Source organism: Filicampus tigris, chromosome 3 (assembly GCF_054856515.1).
Source record: "Filicampus tigris isolate MCC_2025a chromosome 3, RoL_Ftig_1.0, whole genome shotgun sequence".
Classification (NCBI taxonomy): domain Eukaryota; kingdom Metazoa; phylum Chordata; class Actinopteri; order Syngnathiformes; family Syngnathidae; genus Filicampus; species Filicampus tigris.
In genome coordinates, this window is record NC_141219.1 from 14,191,068 (window position 1) to 14,209,386 (window position 18,319).

The 18,319-nt window shown below is 39.9% G+C and overlaps 2 protein-coding genes across 2 annotated transcripts; one reads left to right on the forward strand and one right to left on the reverse strand.

The window, feature by feature from the left end:
• Positions 1–3,224: 3,224 nt before the first annotated feature.
• Positions 3,225–10,910, reverse strand: LOC147150000 (saccharopine dehydrogenase-like oxidoreductase). The gene is made up of 12 exons (XM_086025793.1): positions 10,509–10,910; positions 8,392–8,504; positions 7,639–7,719; positions 6,801–6,930; positions 6,516–6,565; positions 6,302–6,432; positions 5,485–5,602; positions 5,027–5,146; positions 4,888–4,944; positions 4,409–4,520; positions 4,215–4,296; positions 3,225–4,022 (listed from the first exon to the last, which is right to left on the reverse strand). Exons 1-12 carry the CDS (start codon positions 10,705–10,707, stop codon positions 3,932–3,934), a joined length of 1,284 nt encoding a protein of 427 aa, XP_085881919.1. The 5' UTR covers positions 10,708–10,910; the 3' UTR covers positions 3,225–3,931.
• A 1,227-nt stretch (positions 10,911–12,137) lies between these two features.
• tfb2m (transcription factor B2, mitochondrial) lies at positions 12,138–18,250 on the forward strand. Its single transcript, XM_086025792.1, has 10 exons — positions 12,138–12,824; positions 13,560–13,896; positions 14,254–14,443; positions 14,576–14,667; positions 15,060–15,213; positions 15,311–15,459; positions 16,167–16,256; positions 16,747–16,803; positions 16,891–17,039; positions 17,288–18,250. Exons 2-10 carry the CDS (start codon positions 13,603–13,605, stop codon positions 17,475–17,477), a joined length of 1,365 nt encoding a protein of 454 aa, XP_085881918.1. The 5' UTR covers positions 12,138–12,824; positions 13,560–13,602; the 3' UTR covers positions 17,478–18,250.
• Positions 18,251–18,319: the final 69 nt, after the last annotated feature.

The window sequence follows — 18,319 nt, forward strand, 5'->3', positions numbered from 1 at the left end:
AAACCCTAACCCTAGTTTGAAACCCTAACCCTACTTTGAAACTCTAGTTTTAAACCCTAGTTTGAAACCCTAACCCTAGTTTGAAACCCTAGCTGGAAACCCTAACCCTACTTTGAAACCCTAATTTGAAACCCTTGCTGGAAACCCTAACCCTAGTTTGAAACCCTAATTTGAAACCCTAACCCTAGTTTGAAACCCTAGTTTGGAACCCTAACCCTAGTTTGAAACCCTAACCATAGTTTGAAACCCTAGCTGGAAACCCTAACCCTAGTTTTAAACCCTAATTTGAAACCCAAACCATAGTTTGAATTCCTAGTTTGAAACCCTAACCCTAGTTTGAAACCCTGGCTGGAATTCCTAACCCTAGTTTGAAACCCTAATTTGAAACCCTAACCCTAGTTTGAAACCCTAGTTTGGAACCCTAACCCTAGTTTGAAACTCTAGCTGGAAACCCTAACCCTAGTTTGAAACCCTAATTTGAAACCCTAACCCTACTTTGAAACCATAGTTTGAAACCCTAACCCTAGTTTGAAACCCTAGTTTGAAACTCTAACCCTAATTTGAAACCCTTGCTTGAAACCCTAACCCTAGTTTGAAACCCTAGTTTGAAACCCTAATTTGAAACCCTAACCCTACTTTGAAACCCTAGTTTGAAACCCTAACCCTAGTTTGAAACCCTAGTTTGAAACTCTAACCCTAATTTGAAACCCTTGCTTGAAACCCTAACCCTAGTTTGAAACCCTAGTTTGAAACCCTAACCCTACTTTGAAACCGTAGTTTGAAACCCTAACCCTACTTTGAAACCCTAGTTTGAAACCCTAACCCTAATTTGAAACCGTAGCTGGAAACCCTAACCCTAGTTTGAAACCCTAATTTGAAACCCTAACCCTAGTTTGAAACCCTTACCCTAGTTTGAAACCCTAGTTTGAAACCCTAACCCTATTTTGAAACCCTTGCTGGAAACCCTAACCCTAGTTTGAAACCCTAACCCTACTTTGAAACCCTAGTTTGAAACCCTAACCCTAGTTTGAAACCCTAGCTGGAAACCCTAACCCTAGTTTGAAACCCTAATTTGAAACCCTAACCCTAGTTTGAAATCCTAGTTTGGAACCCTAACCCTAGTTTGAAACCCTAGCTGGAAACCCTAACCCTAGTTTGAAACCCTAGCTGGAAACCCTAACCCTAGTTTGAAACCCTAATTTGAAACCCTAACCCTAGTTTGAAACCCTAATTTGAAACCCTAACTCTAGTTTGAAACCCTAGTTTGGAACCCTAACCCTAGTTTGAAACCCTAGCTGGAAATCCTAACCCTAGTTTGAAACCCTTGTTTGAAACCCTAACCCTAGTTTGAAACCCTAGCTGGAAATCCTAACCCTAGTTTGAAACCCTAATTTGAAACCCTAACCCTAGTTTGAAACCCTAGTTTGGAACCCTAACCCTACTTTGAAACCCTAGTTTGAAACCCTAACCCTAGTTTGAAACCCTAATTTGAAACCCTAACCCTACTTTGAAACCCTAGTTTGAAACCCTAACCCTAGTTTGAAACCCTAGTTTGAAACACTAACCCTAATTTGAAACCCTAGCTGGAAACCCTAACCCTAGTTTGAAACCCTAGTTTGAAACCCTAACCCTAATTTGAAACCCTAGCTGGAAACCCTAACCCTAGTTTGAAACCCTAACCCTAGTTTGAAACCTTAACCCTACTTTGAAACCCTAGTTTGAAACCCTAGTTTGAAACCCTAACCCTAGTTTGAAACCCTAACCCTAGTTTGAAACCCTAACCCTAATTTGAAACCCTAGTTTGTCACCCTAACGAAACCGTAACCCTATTTGGAAACCCTAACCCTAGATGGAAACCCGAACTCTAGTGTGAAACCCTAATTTGCAACCCTAACCCTAATTTGTAAACCTAGTTGGAAACCTTAGTTTGTAACTCTAACCCCATTTTGAAAACCTAGTTGCAAACCCTAACCCTAGCTTGAAACCCTAGTTGGAAACCATCACCCTAGTTTGAAACCCTACTTTGAAACCCTAACCAAAGTTTAAAACCCTACTTTGAAACCCTAACCCTATTTTGTAACACTAACCCTTGTTTGAAACCCTAATTTGTAAGCCTAACCCTAGTTTGAAACCCTAGTTGGAAACCCTAACCTTACTTGGAAACCCTAACCCTAGTTTGAAACCCTACTTTGTAACCCTAAACCTAGTTTGAAACCCTAACCCTATTTTGTAGCCCTAACCCTAGTTTGTAACCCTAACCCTAATTGGAAACCCTAACAATAGTTGGAATACAGTGCCCGGTGCAAAGTCCAACTAATCCCGGCGCTTCTTCCAGCTCATGGGTCACTCCAAAGCCGAGGACATGTTGGTTGTGTCATTTCTGGGTAAGTAACGAAATTGTTTTAAATCGCATCCCATTATACTTGTTGATGGGGCAGCGGGGCAAAATCAATAAATAGGTGTTATCGTAAATAACTATTGTCGTTTGTTGCCATTGCAACGGTTTACATTCACGTAAGGGCTAATGAGCTATTTTCACCAGGGGCCAACCACCTCTTAAATAAAGCATCTTCCATCCATTTTTCAAGAAATGTATACTTCCCTATCTCTGCATTCGCTTCCTGCTCACTTCTACAAACGCGACTAACCAGTAAATGGCATCAAGTCGCTGAGGTTGCGTACAACGTACCGTATTACATAAATTACTCCCCAACTCTCGCATTTAGTGCGTGGCCATTAATAAAACAAATACACACCATTAGAAGTTTTATGGTGGACTACAGTGTTCCCCCAGCATTAAATGCATTGTCTCGAAATTTAATACCAACTACAATTTTCCCATTAAATTTAAGACAAGACTTTGATTGTCCGGATTTTAAATTTAAGACAATTTAAGACTTTTTAAGGACCCGCGGGAACCCTGTACATACTATTGATCATCTAAAAACTACAAATATTTAAGTAAACAATCTGTACAGTATTTCATTTATTTATTTATTTATTTTTTGTCTTTTTCAATGCAACTCAGCTGAGTCGTTGAGCAGCACCCTCTATTGACCAGTCACTATAAGTACTGTACATTCTTTTGTATATATGGTATGTTTTTATTTTAAAGCAGTGTCTTGCATTCAATTTCATTAAATTGAGCTAAATATTTGTGGTAAATCCCGCACTAGTGGAATGCTTCAAAGAAGAATGATTGGCATTATGGAAGTCACAAGACATCGGCGTGAGGAGCTGACTTTATTGAGCACACGGCATAATGCATCACAAAAAGAAAAGGCAAATCCACTCAAGCTGCTTATCTGCACACCCCACTCACTTTTGGTTGCAAAACAAGTCTGGAGTAAGATCAACACGCTGTTTGACATTATTCCAGACCACAAAAGCAATTTATACATGAGTCTCATGGGAATATTTCATTTTGTGCACAATGCTCATTCTTGGACAAGATAACGGTGATATTTCAAGCTTTATCTACCAAAAACAAGTAGAAGATGCCTTTAACAAAAGCAAACACACACACACACACACACACACACACACACACACACACACACCCACAAGGCTGCTATTCTCTACAGCACACAAACTGTCCTAGTGCTTAGAAAGCTGTCGTGTGTTTGAACAAAAGTGATTATGATTGTATGAGAACAAAATCTTGGATTGTATCCTTTTTACCCAAGCTAAATTTATGCTAGTATTTGATCATGCTCATCGCCTCTTTCCGAGCAGTGAGTTGTTAATGTTGCATTCTGCAGAAAAATAAGTGCAAAAACAATGGTTCAAAAAAGCGTTGTTGGAACGTAATCTGTCAATGTATGTCAATGTTGAATGAGCTTTCCTAAATTGGAAACATTCTAGCCGTTCTGCAGCTGCTTTCAAACGCTTCAAGTAAAACCTGGAGCACATTGTTGTACAGGGAACCTTATTAGATGACAGAGAACTGGATGCCATGTTTGTCGAGACGCTTGATCAGGGTGGTTTTTGCAAAGGCAGCTCCTGGTGTATACACTCCTCCCCTAGTAAGAGGGGGAAAAAAACAAAACAAAAGTGGTTTACTCCCAGACTACAAGTATGAAGTGACTGCACTGTGTAGCACACTGTGCTGATATTGGTTCCATACCATGAACACCTATGTACAATTATATATGGGAAGAATAGAGTTGAAAAGTAAACTTGTAAGTCTGCATTTTTTGGGGTTGATGACTCACCTCTTGGGCAAGGCGGTAGATTCGTTGAGGATTGTCAGAGCTGCCTGTACTAAAGCAATGGGTGTGGCCACATAGCCACATTCTAAAAAGAGAGAAGCAAATGTTAATTAATGTGTGTAAAAGGTAAACAACATTTGAGAGCTTCATGATTTATTTGTAAACTGTAGATACCAAACAAAAGTGGTATCGCTTACCTGGTCCTTGAACTAGGGTGCAAATCTTGCCATTAGGTTTCCCCTGGGTGGGGTCCAGTCCCTCTGTGTAACCCTCTCCATAGAAAGCAAACCGAAATGAGGACGATTCCATCTGAAATGCACAGCAGATCTGTTATTTAGTGCAGTGAGTCTCAAAGTGTGGTACATGGGCTCCCTCCGATGGTACGCGGAAGAATCACAAACTTACGCTGTACAATATTTAACGTTTATAACAATACATTTGCATTAAACATTTACTCACCATTAAAGATTTGCATTTTCAAATGTATATAGAAACAAGCTCATCATTAGTTCAGTATACTTGTTGACATTTTTTTCCTAATGTAGACTATTCCTCGACTCAATAAAAAGGTTGTGATATGCTGGTTTCGAACTCACATCGGGCTATGATGCATTGTACAAACGAAAGTATAGCAGTCGGGAATCTTTGGCTCTGTTCTTTCAATGTACACATTCACCTGCTTCCGAGTTGGTCCAGCCTTGGAGAAGAGTCCAAAGGAAAAGAACTCTGGGTGCTGGGAAACAACAGAAAAAAAAAAAAAACTTTAGCATAAAATAGGAATATTCAATGAGAGATTTCCATATTTGTCACTTTACCTTGACAAGGAGGTTGCGTCCGAAACTGAACTTGACCAAGAACCAGAATATCATGCCAGCAAACATCAACTTGATGACGTTGGCAATGCCGCCAATGCCTGCGTAGGCTCCATACTGCACCTGGAGCAAAGAAAAGTGTGTGGTGAGTTCATGTTGGTGATGTTGGACCAACAAAAGTCATACGCTTTCACACAAAAACAAAAAAATTGACACTCTTTTATTTACCAACTTGAAATATAGACATTCAATATTACACAAACGTGTTTTTGTTATGCCACCACACAAAGGACGTCAGCGATGACAACCGTTGAAGTGGTACATACATTTTTGTCCTGGCTACTGAAGCAATTACGATAAGTGTATTTTCAAATTGCACTTTTAGTAAGCTATTTTCACACTTGTATGACAGTTAAATAAGTGTCCAATAGGAAGGGATTGCAACTTCATTTTCAACTAACCGGCGCGTCTTGATATTCCTCCACTAGGAACCGCTGTGTTCTCTTGACGACCGACGGGTCAGAACCCATGAAGGGCACCGTGTACTGCTGGATCTCATTACTGTAGAACAATGCACCCCTACAAAAAGACACAGTTTGGTGATGTACTCTGGATATAGATATACACAACGGTAGTGAACCATCATTCATCGCGGGATAAACGTCCCAGGCCCACCTGTAATAGGTGAAAATCCATAACATAGAAGACAAAACAAAAGAAAATGTTTTACCCCTCCCACGTAATTCAAACAAATTAAAACACACTTTTTCACCAACTAATCGAAAACATCAAAACTGCAACACATTGTACGTAACTCAGTACAGTGTTCAACAGCGTAATCGCAATTTGAAGATTTTTTGGGGACCCTATTCTCAGTCTTGCTGAAAAAAAACTCACGTGGTCAAAGCCCTGTCTAATGTAGAAGTATTGCTTTGGTTCAATCTTATGCATTTAAGAGGCAGGGCCTGATGGAGCGCCATGTGATGTCGGCGAGTCTGGAGGTTGGTCGTCTCAAGCTGTGGCGAGTCTGCATGTGAGTGTCTGGGCGTGAGCTGTGATCGACAGCAGCTCCAGCATGAGTGCCCATTGCGTTGTGTTTGCTGTTCTCCCAGCATCCAAAAAACTGCGACTGGGGCTCTCCTTTCCTACATGTATACAGTATTTCCACAAAATAGATATGTTCCACCCCGAAAGAAAAAAATATCTGTGCTGTCGCAGGGCCAAGTTAGGTGAAACGTGATAGACTTTGTAAAAGCTGAGCTGTACAACATACAATACCTGCGTTTCAGCTTGGTGCCGACAGACGGCAACGGTTTGTAGTTAAACTTCCGGCGAAGATCCTGAAGGTTTTGGCTGTCTGCAAAGCCGTAGACGGCCGACTGCCACGTGCCATCGTGGATGCATCCTCCCTGTTGGGAAAAGACAAAACACGTAAGAGTAGTCACATGGAGCAAATCTTTTGCAACGACTTGTCTGCAATGTTTTCACTTACATCCGGGCCAGCGTCGACAGTCAGGAAGCTCTCCAATGCAGTTAGAGTACCTGAAGACGACGTGACAAAATACTGTTAACTCGTTCACTGCCGGGCATTTTCAGGCAATCTTTTACCCTAACGTTTGAAAAAATTTAAAAAAATATATATATAAGTAGGTTCCTGGGATTGAAAGGCTAGATTGTGAAAAGGCAAGTAAATTCGTCAATGGCTGTGAATGAGTTAATTTGGGAAAAATAAAAAACAAAACAGCCAATTCATAATCATTCAAGAATGTTCCTGTACCCTTAAACTGCTCCCTGGTGTACAGGACGCCCATGTCAGCAGGGATTGAATCAAATCCGCAGCTTCCGATGATGTACACGCCCTTTTCAGATGCCAGGTTATGGTAGTTTAGTTGCATGCCCTCCAGAAACTGCGCACAAACACGTGGAATAGAGCACTTCAACAAAACAAAGTCGGGCATAAAAAAAAAATTAAATTAAAAATAAAAAAAAAAAAATCAAATGCACCAGATGGCAGCTGCCATATTCTTGCTTGAATGTTAAGATAAACGAGAAGATTTAGAAGAAGAATTTTGTGTTCTTTGTATATCTACTTCATCACATGACCCTCATACGTCGATCACCACTGACAATGACATCATGTAGAAATGTAAATACTACAGCATGACAACTATTGTATTACTCGTGATCCCATCTTGTGTTAATGCTCATATTTAACATTCAAAGACATTTTGTGAACCTAGAAAAAACATCTTAGCAAAAATAAAGTAGCAAAAATTCTAATTGCAAAATCCAAATTAACATTCATGAATAAAATGAAAACAATGTTGCTTCGAATGTGATATTGTAGGACAGCAGGTTTTTCAGTCGGATCAGATCTTATGAAATGTTACTGAGAACTTGTATTCCTTCACAGAATTGCGGGAAAATTATGAGCTTATTCATGATAATTTGGTTTTAGGATTTGCAGCCTTAAATTTAATTAGAGGTTCAGGAGCATTTCTATGATTTGAAAAATTGATTTGAGCACAGAAGGCTGTTTTTTTTCCCCCCTGAAAACAGCACATTTGCTTCAACAGTCAAAACTGTGCATCATGTGATCTCACACCAGCAGCTACCTGAGGTTCTCCAGAGATGTCTAGGTGATGGGCTCCATTCTCCACGCAGGCTTTCACCACTGGCTCACCAAAGAACCTGTACTATAAACACAAATACAAATCGAGGCGGACAATATTACAGCTATCCCTCAATCAAATCTAAAATAAAATGTAGACATTCATTCCTCGCAAAAAGTTTGCAATATTTAGCTTTGGGGGTGACATTTCAAAATGAACTTAAAATGCACTATAACGTTGCATATTAAAATATTAAAAGTCTCAGTGTAGTTGGAACTCAACGGATAAAGAGGTGCAGTGGGTAACAGTTGTGGGTAACCATAGAATGCAAACTTCTGTTTGAAACAAGAACCTGAATAAGTTACCAGATGCAAAGCAGCATTGCTGGACACAACTCGTTTTTGTGCGCCGTCAGACTGTGGCCTTCATTGTGTAAATGAATGCTGCAGTGTGCGAGGCGGTCAGAGGAAGAGAGAGCAACAGTCACAGGGGAAAAATGATGGAAATTCTGGCAACAAATGTGTGTGTCACCAGACTAAGCAATCTCTCTCTCTCTCTCTCTCTCTCTCTCTCTCTCTCTCTCTCTCTCTCTCTCTCTCTCTCTCTCTCTCTCTCTCTCTCTCTCTCTCTCTCTCTCTCTCTCTCTCTCTCTCTCTCTCTCTCTCTCTCTCTCTCTCTCTCTCTCTCTCTCTCTCTCTCTCTCTCTCTCTCTCTCTCTCCAAAAACAAAAATTGTCAAAAAACACAGTCTACTTACAGGTCCCACACAGTTGAGAATAATGACAGCCTGCTTGCACATGGCCGCCAGAGAGTCGGGTTCCTCTACATCTGCAACAATGATGTCCACTTCGGTCCTCAGCTCAGGCTTTCCTGCAACGCGAAAGGCTCTTCAGTGGATTCCAGCAGAAAAAGTAACCAGTCCATCCTTTGTACACAACATTTAGAGTAACAGGTGGTATGACTCTCCCCTATTCACGTCCATTTTTAAAGAGGGCAAAATTCACACGAGGAAACCTGATACCACTGATACTGTAGTGAAATCTGCAGAAAAAGCATACATCTATACTAATAAACCAGACTCATGAAATCAAAGAGTCACAGTGTCAAACGTGCACCTAAGGAAAATTAGTTTGCAGTATTATCGGTACGCTGAATGCGGCATAAATGTGTCCAGTGCAATCAAAGTCATGGGATTGAGTTGAAGGCTTTCAATTTTTCTGCAAGAAGCTGCTGACACACTAATTCGATTTTCCATAAAATGATTACGCCAACTGCTGGAAAAAGTGATTTTCAAGTAACAGATGCAATACTAATTTGAAGATTGACTATTTGGGGCAGTTCATAAAAGTATGTTACCAAGGACCCATCCAGAGTGGTTTTAAAGGGAAGTCAACCCAAAAATGTTCTTTTAAGTTGTATGTGCCTCCACTAGTCTCAACATGGTGTTCTGATTAATATTCTGTTTATGGAATATGAGTTTAAGCAGTAAAATCCACCCGTTTTTGTCTATCTAATGGGGTGGCCATTTTGCCACTTGCCGTTGACATCACAGTGGCCCAGGGCTCAGGTAACAGCCAATCATGGCTCAGCTTCAGAAAATAGGTGAGCCGTGATTGATGATTAGTGATAAGACAAGTAAATGCATTTGGTAACTTACAATGGCTGCAAATGCATTAATACAAGGCTGTAGATTTGAAATATTTATAGATATTTTGAGATTTGAGACTAATTAGAATCATAAAATACTAACTTATCATGTGTTGACATTTGAAATGAATTTTGAAAGACTGATTTAAGACATTTGAATGCCACTTAAGGCCTTATTTTTAGATTAATGCATTCCATACCTTTTTCAGGACCCGCGGGATCTGAGCCTTGCAAAATTACCACCTGGTAAGAAAAGTTTTTGTCCCCCAACTGGCGTTCAGCACCAGTTTGACAAGATCTATGGCCGTGACACTGATCCAAATTGTAGTAAAAGGTACGCTACATTTCTTTGAACAGGATCTGTTCTTGACGAGCAACGCAGCGGAAGGCCTGCCACTATGAACACTGCTAAAAGCATCTAACTCCTACAGCAGGCACTCGTGCCAAGCCGTGGAAAGTCTATACGGAGGGATGAACTGGACTGAGCTGCAGTCACCTGAATTTAAATACAAAAAAGGAAGTTGATAATGATCATTTCGGTTTTATGGTGTGCCATGAGATTATTGTAATGTAAAACGGAAACACTGTTCAAGACTGCATGCAGTCTTTTTTCAATTCAGTAGTTACAAAACCAAATGGTGAGTGTGTGTTCTGAAGTGGGCTTGAACACTGAGCTGGTATGTTCCATCAGCTGTTGTACACTCCCAAAAGACAAAGACAAACAGGAGGGGAGGGAGATCAAAGAAAAGAACAAACCATACTCATCTAATCCTCCGGTAACTGTCATGAACACAGAAATGTCCCCATGTTCTAATCTGGTGATGGGCTTTACTTTCCATGTTTAGAATGTTGCATGGAGACCACTGTCAACCTGGAAAATTACTGGCATACTTGGTTCCATTTTGCAGACGTGATGCAGGTAATCCCAGTGCAATGAATGTTCAAAAATAACAAATGCTTGCAAATCTGACAATAGTGGTTAATAAGAGTCATTTGTGCTGTTTATTGGGTTGTACTTTGGAGTTCAGCCGCTATAGGGTCCAAGTCACCACTTCAGTTATCAGTAGACTCGGATCAAGGTGAAATCAGATAAATCTAAGAATGCCAATTTAATGTTTCGAGGTTGTATTTGGTACGGCAAAGACAATCAAATACTCAGCAGCTACACGTGAATAAAACAAAATAGCACTGATTTCAAAGAGACACTAAAGTAAGCCCGATACAAACCGAGGAAAGACGCCGCCTGTTCCAGAACTTGTTCCAACTTCTGCCTGCTCCTGCCGGCCACGGCCCACTTGAGGTTCCCTCGCGGACCCTCAGACGCCGTCCGGGCCACCTCCTCCACCACAAACTGCCCCGTGAATCCAGAAGCTCCGAAAATCACCAAATGGTAAGGTCTGCTGGATGATGTGTGAACACTCGCCATGATGACAGCGGGCAAGTTAAACGAGAGCACCGTACCGCGACACCTGACTGCACTTTTCTAGGCGGAAGAAGCTAGAACGGTGTGTGTGATACTGCAACATTTAATATCGACCCGATACCAAGAACATGCAGTGAGAGCATTGTGATAGTGATACCGATACCTGTTTATAGTTTATATATCGATCTAAATTGCTAATTGCTATTATTCCAAATTAATATTAATATTGACGACCTGTATCATTGTGATTCTTTTCCTTCGGATTATTAATAAATTCCATCCATAAACCAGGAAATTATTTTGGTCAACGTTTTTAGCCTCATTTGTCATTTATTAAAGAAAAATAAATAGAAATGTTCATAATAAAATAAACATTATATGAATCATATGCATATCTTCGTTTTGATGAGCAGGATAAAAGGCAGACTTTGGGTGAAGTTGTTTCTTTCATCTCTGTTTTCATTTGGCATGACGGACTTTGATTTTCAGCGCCCCAAAGTGATCTCCTGTCTCATCTTTGTGCAGTGGGTTATAATTTTGGATTTTTCATTATTGTTTTTTAATTTAGTTTTGACTTTAAAAAACAAAAGATATTTTTAGGGCGTTTTTTCCCTTTCCATTTTTCAATTAATGCTTTGTTTTAATTGAGTTTTTACTAGTTTTCGTACCAGTTCTCGTCGTATGGCCATACATTAATACCGATATCCATTTAAAATAAACCTTGAAAGCTCGTATGAAATTAATTGGTTTTAAGTTTGTTTTTCAGACATTTTTTTTATTAATTGATGAGCGAATTCTCTTACCTTGCTGACAGTTTAAGCTATCACTTCAGCCTTCGTCAGAGCAACTGAATTTTTGTCTTATAAAAAAAATAAATGTCAAACCTATTTCAAACAAGACGAGAAATTAATTGACGAAGATGAAGGACATTTCGTTTGAATTATATTATAGTTTTATGAACTTAAACTGCAGTTTAAGTTTTTTTTCTTAGTTTTTTTTAGGAAACATTTATTCATTTCAAGTTTTATGTCTCAATGTTTAAGGTAAGTTTATTGTATCTTATTCTGCTACGGACTTGCCTTGCTTTTATGAATCATATTACAGACAATTCCTCAGGTGCGGTGATTTCCAAAATTAATATAAAATAAAACATCAACCCGGTATATTGCCATCCATGATAGTGAGTGACACACAGACACAGTCAGGTAAGTTACCTCTTTGATAAAACTGTAGCAGCGCACCAGGAGAAAAAAAATGCCCTCCAGTAGTATTGAGCCACTGATCTCCAACATCAAGCAAATATCGTTATCGATATAGTTACCGATTTGGATCGATCTAGACAATCCTTGGGCGGAGTGGAGGGAGATGGGGAGTGGAGCAACTGCAGGCTGAGTCGGGAAAGCTCCTCCTCCTATCGTCAATCCTGCTCACTTTACCCCGAACCCAGACAGAACGCGTAACATGACTAAAAAAATACACGAATCACCAAATATGCCAAATAGCAATTTGAGCTGAATCATAAACATGCGGGGACGCGTGCAGACTTGTGTTTCAAGATGACCAAATCAACTGCGCCACTGGCCACATTAAACATGGCGGCGACGTTTACGCACACTTCTTTTAAAGGCGTTCGCTTTACGCACAACCGAATCTAAAACAGCTAACACGATTAACCGGAACAGCAATAAATACACAATTCAAAATATTTTACAATTGTTCTCAAATGTTTACGTATTTTTTGTTAATACCGTATCTGATTCATCCCGTCATCACATCGCATTGTTTTGATTGACACTTCCATCAGAGGTACAGCACTGATTAGCCACGAGTAGTCATGTGTGCCACTAGTTTGTAGTGGTGTAAAAGTTAGTTGTTTTTAGGCTAATGTGGATTTTCCAGGAAAACGTTTTCTATTTGAAGTGCCCGAACTGCTGTGTCAACGACGTCATTATTATGCGACTGTGGCACCACGAGCAATTTTACTCGCTCATAACAAATGTGGGGTCAGAATGCTCAGAGCTCAATGTCACGGAGTTTATGGACAAATGGGCTACAATGAAACGCCTTTGAAACGCGGCCATCGCTACAGTTCAATATAATAGAGGAGTTCCAGAATTGAGGTATGTCTCACTCTTTGTTGATTGTTGGTTAGTTAGCGGTAGAAGCTTGTGGTTAGCAAATTTGCTAACGTGATCAGCCTCCTCACTTAGCCCAACTTTTAGTGCAACATATTGTATTCCACTTTACAAAAGTTGTTTTATGACTTAGAAGTAAAAGACCAGAACAAGTCATTTGTAAATAAATGCACGTTATTTTCTGCGACGTCAATTTTTGCAGTTCCACGTGCTCGCAGGGCTAACGTAGTACACTATATTACAGTACTGTACCTCACCTTAAACAGGAAATCAACCCAAACATATTTTTTACAAGAATATGATCTATGCAGGCCCACTAGTTGAATCACGGCATTCTGATTAATATTGCTTTTGTGGAATATGAGTTAAGCAGCAAAATCCACCCCTATTAGGCATCTGAGCAGGCGATCATTTTGTCACTTCTGTCGACTGAAAATGACATCACAAATGCTCAGGGCTCATGTAACGCCTAACCACGCCTCACCTTCAGAAAATCGACAGAAGTGACAAAAAGCCGCCTCCAGAGATGGCTAAAAACAGATGCATTAACTCTTATCCCACAAACGCAATATTTATCAGAATGCCTTGTTTCAACTAGTGGGCCTGCATAGAATATATTCTTTAAAAAATATGTTTGGGTTCACTCCCTTCTTTAAGGGGCATGAAATACAGCAGTTAATCATAAATTATTATATATTTCATTCTCTCAACTCTTTTTAGGCAGGGACCTCTCCAGGACCTTTGAATCTCCTTTCAGCGTGTGATGGCTGTCTGCAGGTCCAACATGTCCACCCATATCTGTAGGCTGTTGGAGCTGGCCTCGCGCGCCTCTTGCTGTCTGGACATCACAAGTCAATCTTGTTTACGGAGGACAAAGTTGGTGGCTCCTAGAGTGCCAAGTGCCCTGGTGTTTCACAGAAGGGCCTACAGCCTTGATTCTCTGTCCTCCGGGCCTGGTCGGCCAACGCTTGGTGCAAACTCACAGCAGCCCCGTGCAGAAAGGGTGTCCCCCTCCTCAGCGCTTGCACACAGGAACCTGTCTGCTGTGGCTATGAAGGTAGACAGCATCTCTTCCCAAACTTAGATTTTTTTTTCAATGCTCTGTGTGTGGGTGTGGCCTGACCCTTTGGGGTCAGTATTGAAATGTTTTATACTGTAGATTTTATTCTAAGCCCTTTCTTTTTAAACTCCACTGTGGTCTTCAGCTTTACAGATGCCATGTCTGCTCTATGGTAAAGATGACTATAATGATATGTGGTAGCCATGCTCATAGTAAAGGTAATTACTACCATTTAGTGGCACCGTGTTGTATTTACAAATTCTGGTGGAAAAAAAAGACAAAAGTGCATTCAAGACAGTTGCCGGCTTGAAAAAGGTTGAGAACCGGTCCTGTTTTTTGTTAATCTTTTTCCAGGGTCAGTGTCGTCCTCTGTGCTTTTATGATTTCTTGGATCTCGGTGAAAGTGAGGACAATGTACGTCAAGCTCGCGAATGTAAAGTATCCAGACGCTTCATCGTGGACCCAGAGTTGGCTAAACTGGTAACAAAGCACCTGGGACCTGAACTACAGAGTGCCAAGACTGTTGTCTTGGAATGTAACCCAGGTATATGCTTTGTCAGTAAAAATGAAAATGCTTAGTATACTTCTACAAGTTAATGTTCAGCATGCATAAATTGTATGTATTGTTTTTATGGAATGGAAATAATAGATGCATGCATTTATTTGTCGGACATAGGTCCTGGGGTGTTGACTAAGACCCTGCTCAACGCTGGAGCTCAAAGGGTTGTGGCTCTTGAGACAGAGAAACCTTTCTTGAATGAGCTGCAGGTAAGAAACATCCATAAACAGCCTCCAACATTTACATCCCTCGTTTGATTCACGAATGCATTGTGCATGTACAGTGCAACCTCCAAAGTTGAACACAATGTGTTACGTGACTCTGGTTGACTTCCAAGTTTTCTAGTTTAAAAACCTTTGTTAGCCGTGAAGGCAATCTTTTAACTAATGATTTAATATTGCCAGCTGTCAAAAAGAGAAGTTAATCACCGTTGAAAAAAAATACAGTATTTCCCCCCTATTTCAACCTTGAATCACTGTTGTGGTGTTGGCCATTGAGATGTTGGACATTGGAGGTTCCACTTAAGAACATTTGATGAAGCACAGCTGAGTCCAGGCAGTGTTCGCAAACGAGTGACTTAGATGATGTTGCATCACTTTAGGCGTTGGAGGGCCTTCTTGATGGTCAGCTGGAAGTGGTTCATTGTGACTTCTTCAGACTGGACCCTGTCTGGGGTGGAAGCAACAAGCCACCAATTATGTTCACTGACAAACTATTCACTGACCTGGGAATAACAGAAGCCAACTGGTTGGATGGTGGGGGAACAAACACACAATCAGTTCCACACTTCTGAACTATTTGTTATATTGTCTATGTTATATTTTGTATTAATATTTATTTGTATCCCTTTAGACTTCCCAGTGAAAGTTGTGGCCATCATGCCACAGCGCAATGAGCGTGCCACCCTGCTGAGGTTAGCCTATGCTTTGTGTGAACGGCTGTCTATTTACAGATATGGAAGAATAGAGCTCAACCTCTTTATGAGTGAGCGCGAATACCTGGTAAGAAGACAAAACTTGACTTCCGTACTGGAATGTGTGTCTACTTGGGATGCACTCATACCACTTTTTTTATTTTTTTTATTCAGACTGAGCACAAGCTCTTACATTTGAGTCCTTGATAAGACAGAGTACTGATATTTGATAATGTCATTACGTCATGAAATCGTAATGGCAAATGATTGATTTTAATCAAATATTGTTCAAAAACTTTTCTTGAACGTACACCGCTAACGCTAAGAATAAAACCCATATTAAAAAACTAAATGAATCATTACAACTGTGTGATGTTTAATATAGCGTGTGTTAACGAAAACATTCAAATCTAAATGTTATTTCCCCTTGACATCCATTTATAATACTGTACAGAAATAAAACACATACACTTTCATTTACAAAACCGGGTGCTCAACCGCCGCAAATTGCCAATCGAGGAGTTTGTCATCCATTTCGTAGGGCGTAATTTGCAGTTGCCTAAAAGTGAGGCCATCCTATAAGTATCTCCACAGAAACACGACTGACATGCCACTTACCCGAAAGATATGTCAGCTTCAATGATGTGGTATCAGTGCGTACAGTATCTGAGAATGTTTATGAGCACACCTATGCCCGATACTGGTATCTTTGCATTCCTAGTAACCACTGCATGTAACCAGCTGGCAATATGCTAATCATTGACTTGGACTGTATGTGAATTATTTCTCTGTCAGACCATGGTGGCACCTCCTGGTCAAATGAGGCACTACAGAGCCCTCAGTGTCCTCTGGCAGATGACCTGTCATATTGACCTCCTTCACAAGGTACACAACGTGTTAAAATATGAGCTTTTACTCGAGCGTTCAATCACTGACCACAATATAAAGTACACCTGCCCTGATTCAAGATCGTCATAAAAAAAAAATCTATTTTGAAAAATGAAAGCTCAGCTTTCATTTGGGGATGTAGTCCATTTCTTCACCTCAACAAGTTGCACAGTAATGAGCATTGTTGAATACATCTCCATCTCTTGTATTTGTTCACTTTCTATTTTGCTGGTGTGACAAATTTTCTGCCAAGTGATTTATATATTGTAATCCTGTTATAATTAAAATGAATTATTCATCTCAACATATCATGAAAAAAAGCATGTTGACACAGAATATCATTACTTGGTTAGATTTTTTTTGTTTTGTTTCAAGTTGTTTAAAATTTGCTTATGGAAGGTACAAGTAAGCTCCACAAAAGTATGACTGGCTGAAATTTGTTTCCATACATTCACAATATGTTAAATCTGTTTATTTGTGTTCACAGGAGCCCTGGGAGTCATTTGTAGCATCCAAACAGAGTACATCTCCTCCCAAAGGCATTGTAATGACTGATTCAATTAATATATTAACATGACTGACATGAGTGCTTTTTATACAGTTAAACTTTTCTTCACTTTTCGCCTCTCAGCTTCCAAACGATCACATGTGCCTGGTTCGTCTGCGCCCACGGGCCGACCTGTTCTCTGCCGGCCTCACGCCTGCAAATGCCTCCACCCTAATAGTGATGGTCAAACAGTGTTTGGCAAAGAGGAAAGAGAAGATCATTAACAAGCTCAAGTATGCAATCACACACTTGTACAATTCAAACGTGACAGAATTTCAATTATCATCTTGATTAATCTTGTGAGGGAAATGAAAGAATGGATATGCAATTTTTCTAGTTTTTAACTTATTTTTGTTGTCCAAACCAACTGTCCAGTACCCAGTGTAAATGTATACATTTGAGATAAGTGGCATGCGTGTGTGTAGGTATTGTGAACCATTCAAACTATTCCGTTCTGTTTCTTCCCTTTTTTCTTTTGAAGTCTTTGGTCACCCGACAGTGGGAGTAAGTTGTTGTTCAAGATGAGACTTCCGGAAAATATCCTGACAGGTCACGTTTGTCCGAGGCAATATCTTCAGCTGTTCCAGTTGATGGACAAAAGCCAGGATTTCACTCAGAGCTGGCTTTATGAAGAGTTAATGGAGAACACTGCGAAAGAGAGATCGGGCTGAAGTGTGTGTATATATCCATCCATCCATCCATTATCTATACTTGTCCTCAATACACGTCAAAATGATTGTTCAATCATCTACAAATCTTGTGTATAATTTATTAGCAGTGTAATATAAATACTGATATTAATATTAAACATGGACAAGGTCAATTCAAAAGATATACAGATGGCCTTGAAAGTACAATTGCTCATGAAATGTGAACAGCAGAGTAATGGACTACAATTGTATTTTATGACGTGGCAAAATACGGTTTTCATTTTTGAAAATCTTGAGGTTTGCTCTTAAAAGCCAAAACATGTATGAGGTCAATTCAACTCGAGGACTGCTTCATTACTACAATGTTTGATAGTGTAATCACTTCTGGAAACTTCGGAAGAGCTTTGTACATTATACATTTTAAAACATCTTAACTGGAGTAGCAACAAGTGCAAAAGGCTCTTTGCTTTGTCAGTCTATTGTTTTGTATGCTGTATATTTTTAGTTAAGCATTTCATTTTTCTAATTTGGCACAATGTGTTTGCTTGTGTGTCATATTTACAATCAAATTGTATACCAATTCTGTGTGTTGTAATTTGGTTGGTAATGATCTTAGCCCTTTCAAACCTACTTTTCTATTTGATTTTTTTCTTTTCGTCGCTCAAATTCTTGCAATACACTATTTTTTCCTGTTTTTGGAAACATTCTCATAGGTCATGACAGTACATACGATCTCATTCAGAGTTTGACATGAAAGTAATATATTTCAATGAAATAAAACATTTTGAGCTGTTTCAAGTTTCTTTGAAAGACTGTCAAGATTCTGGTTGTTCTACAGCACGGGGGGGGGGGCAAAGTATGAC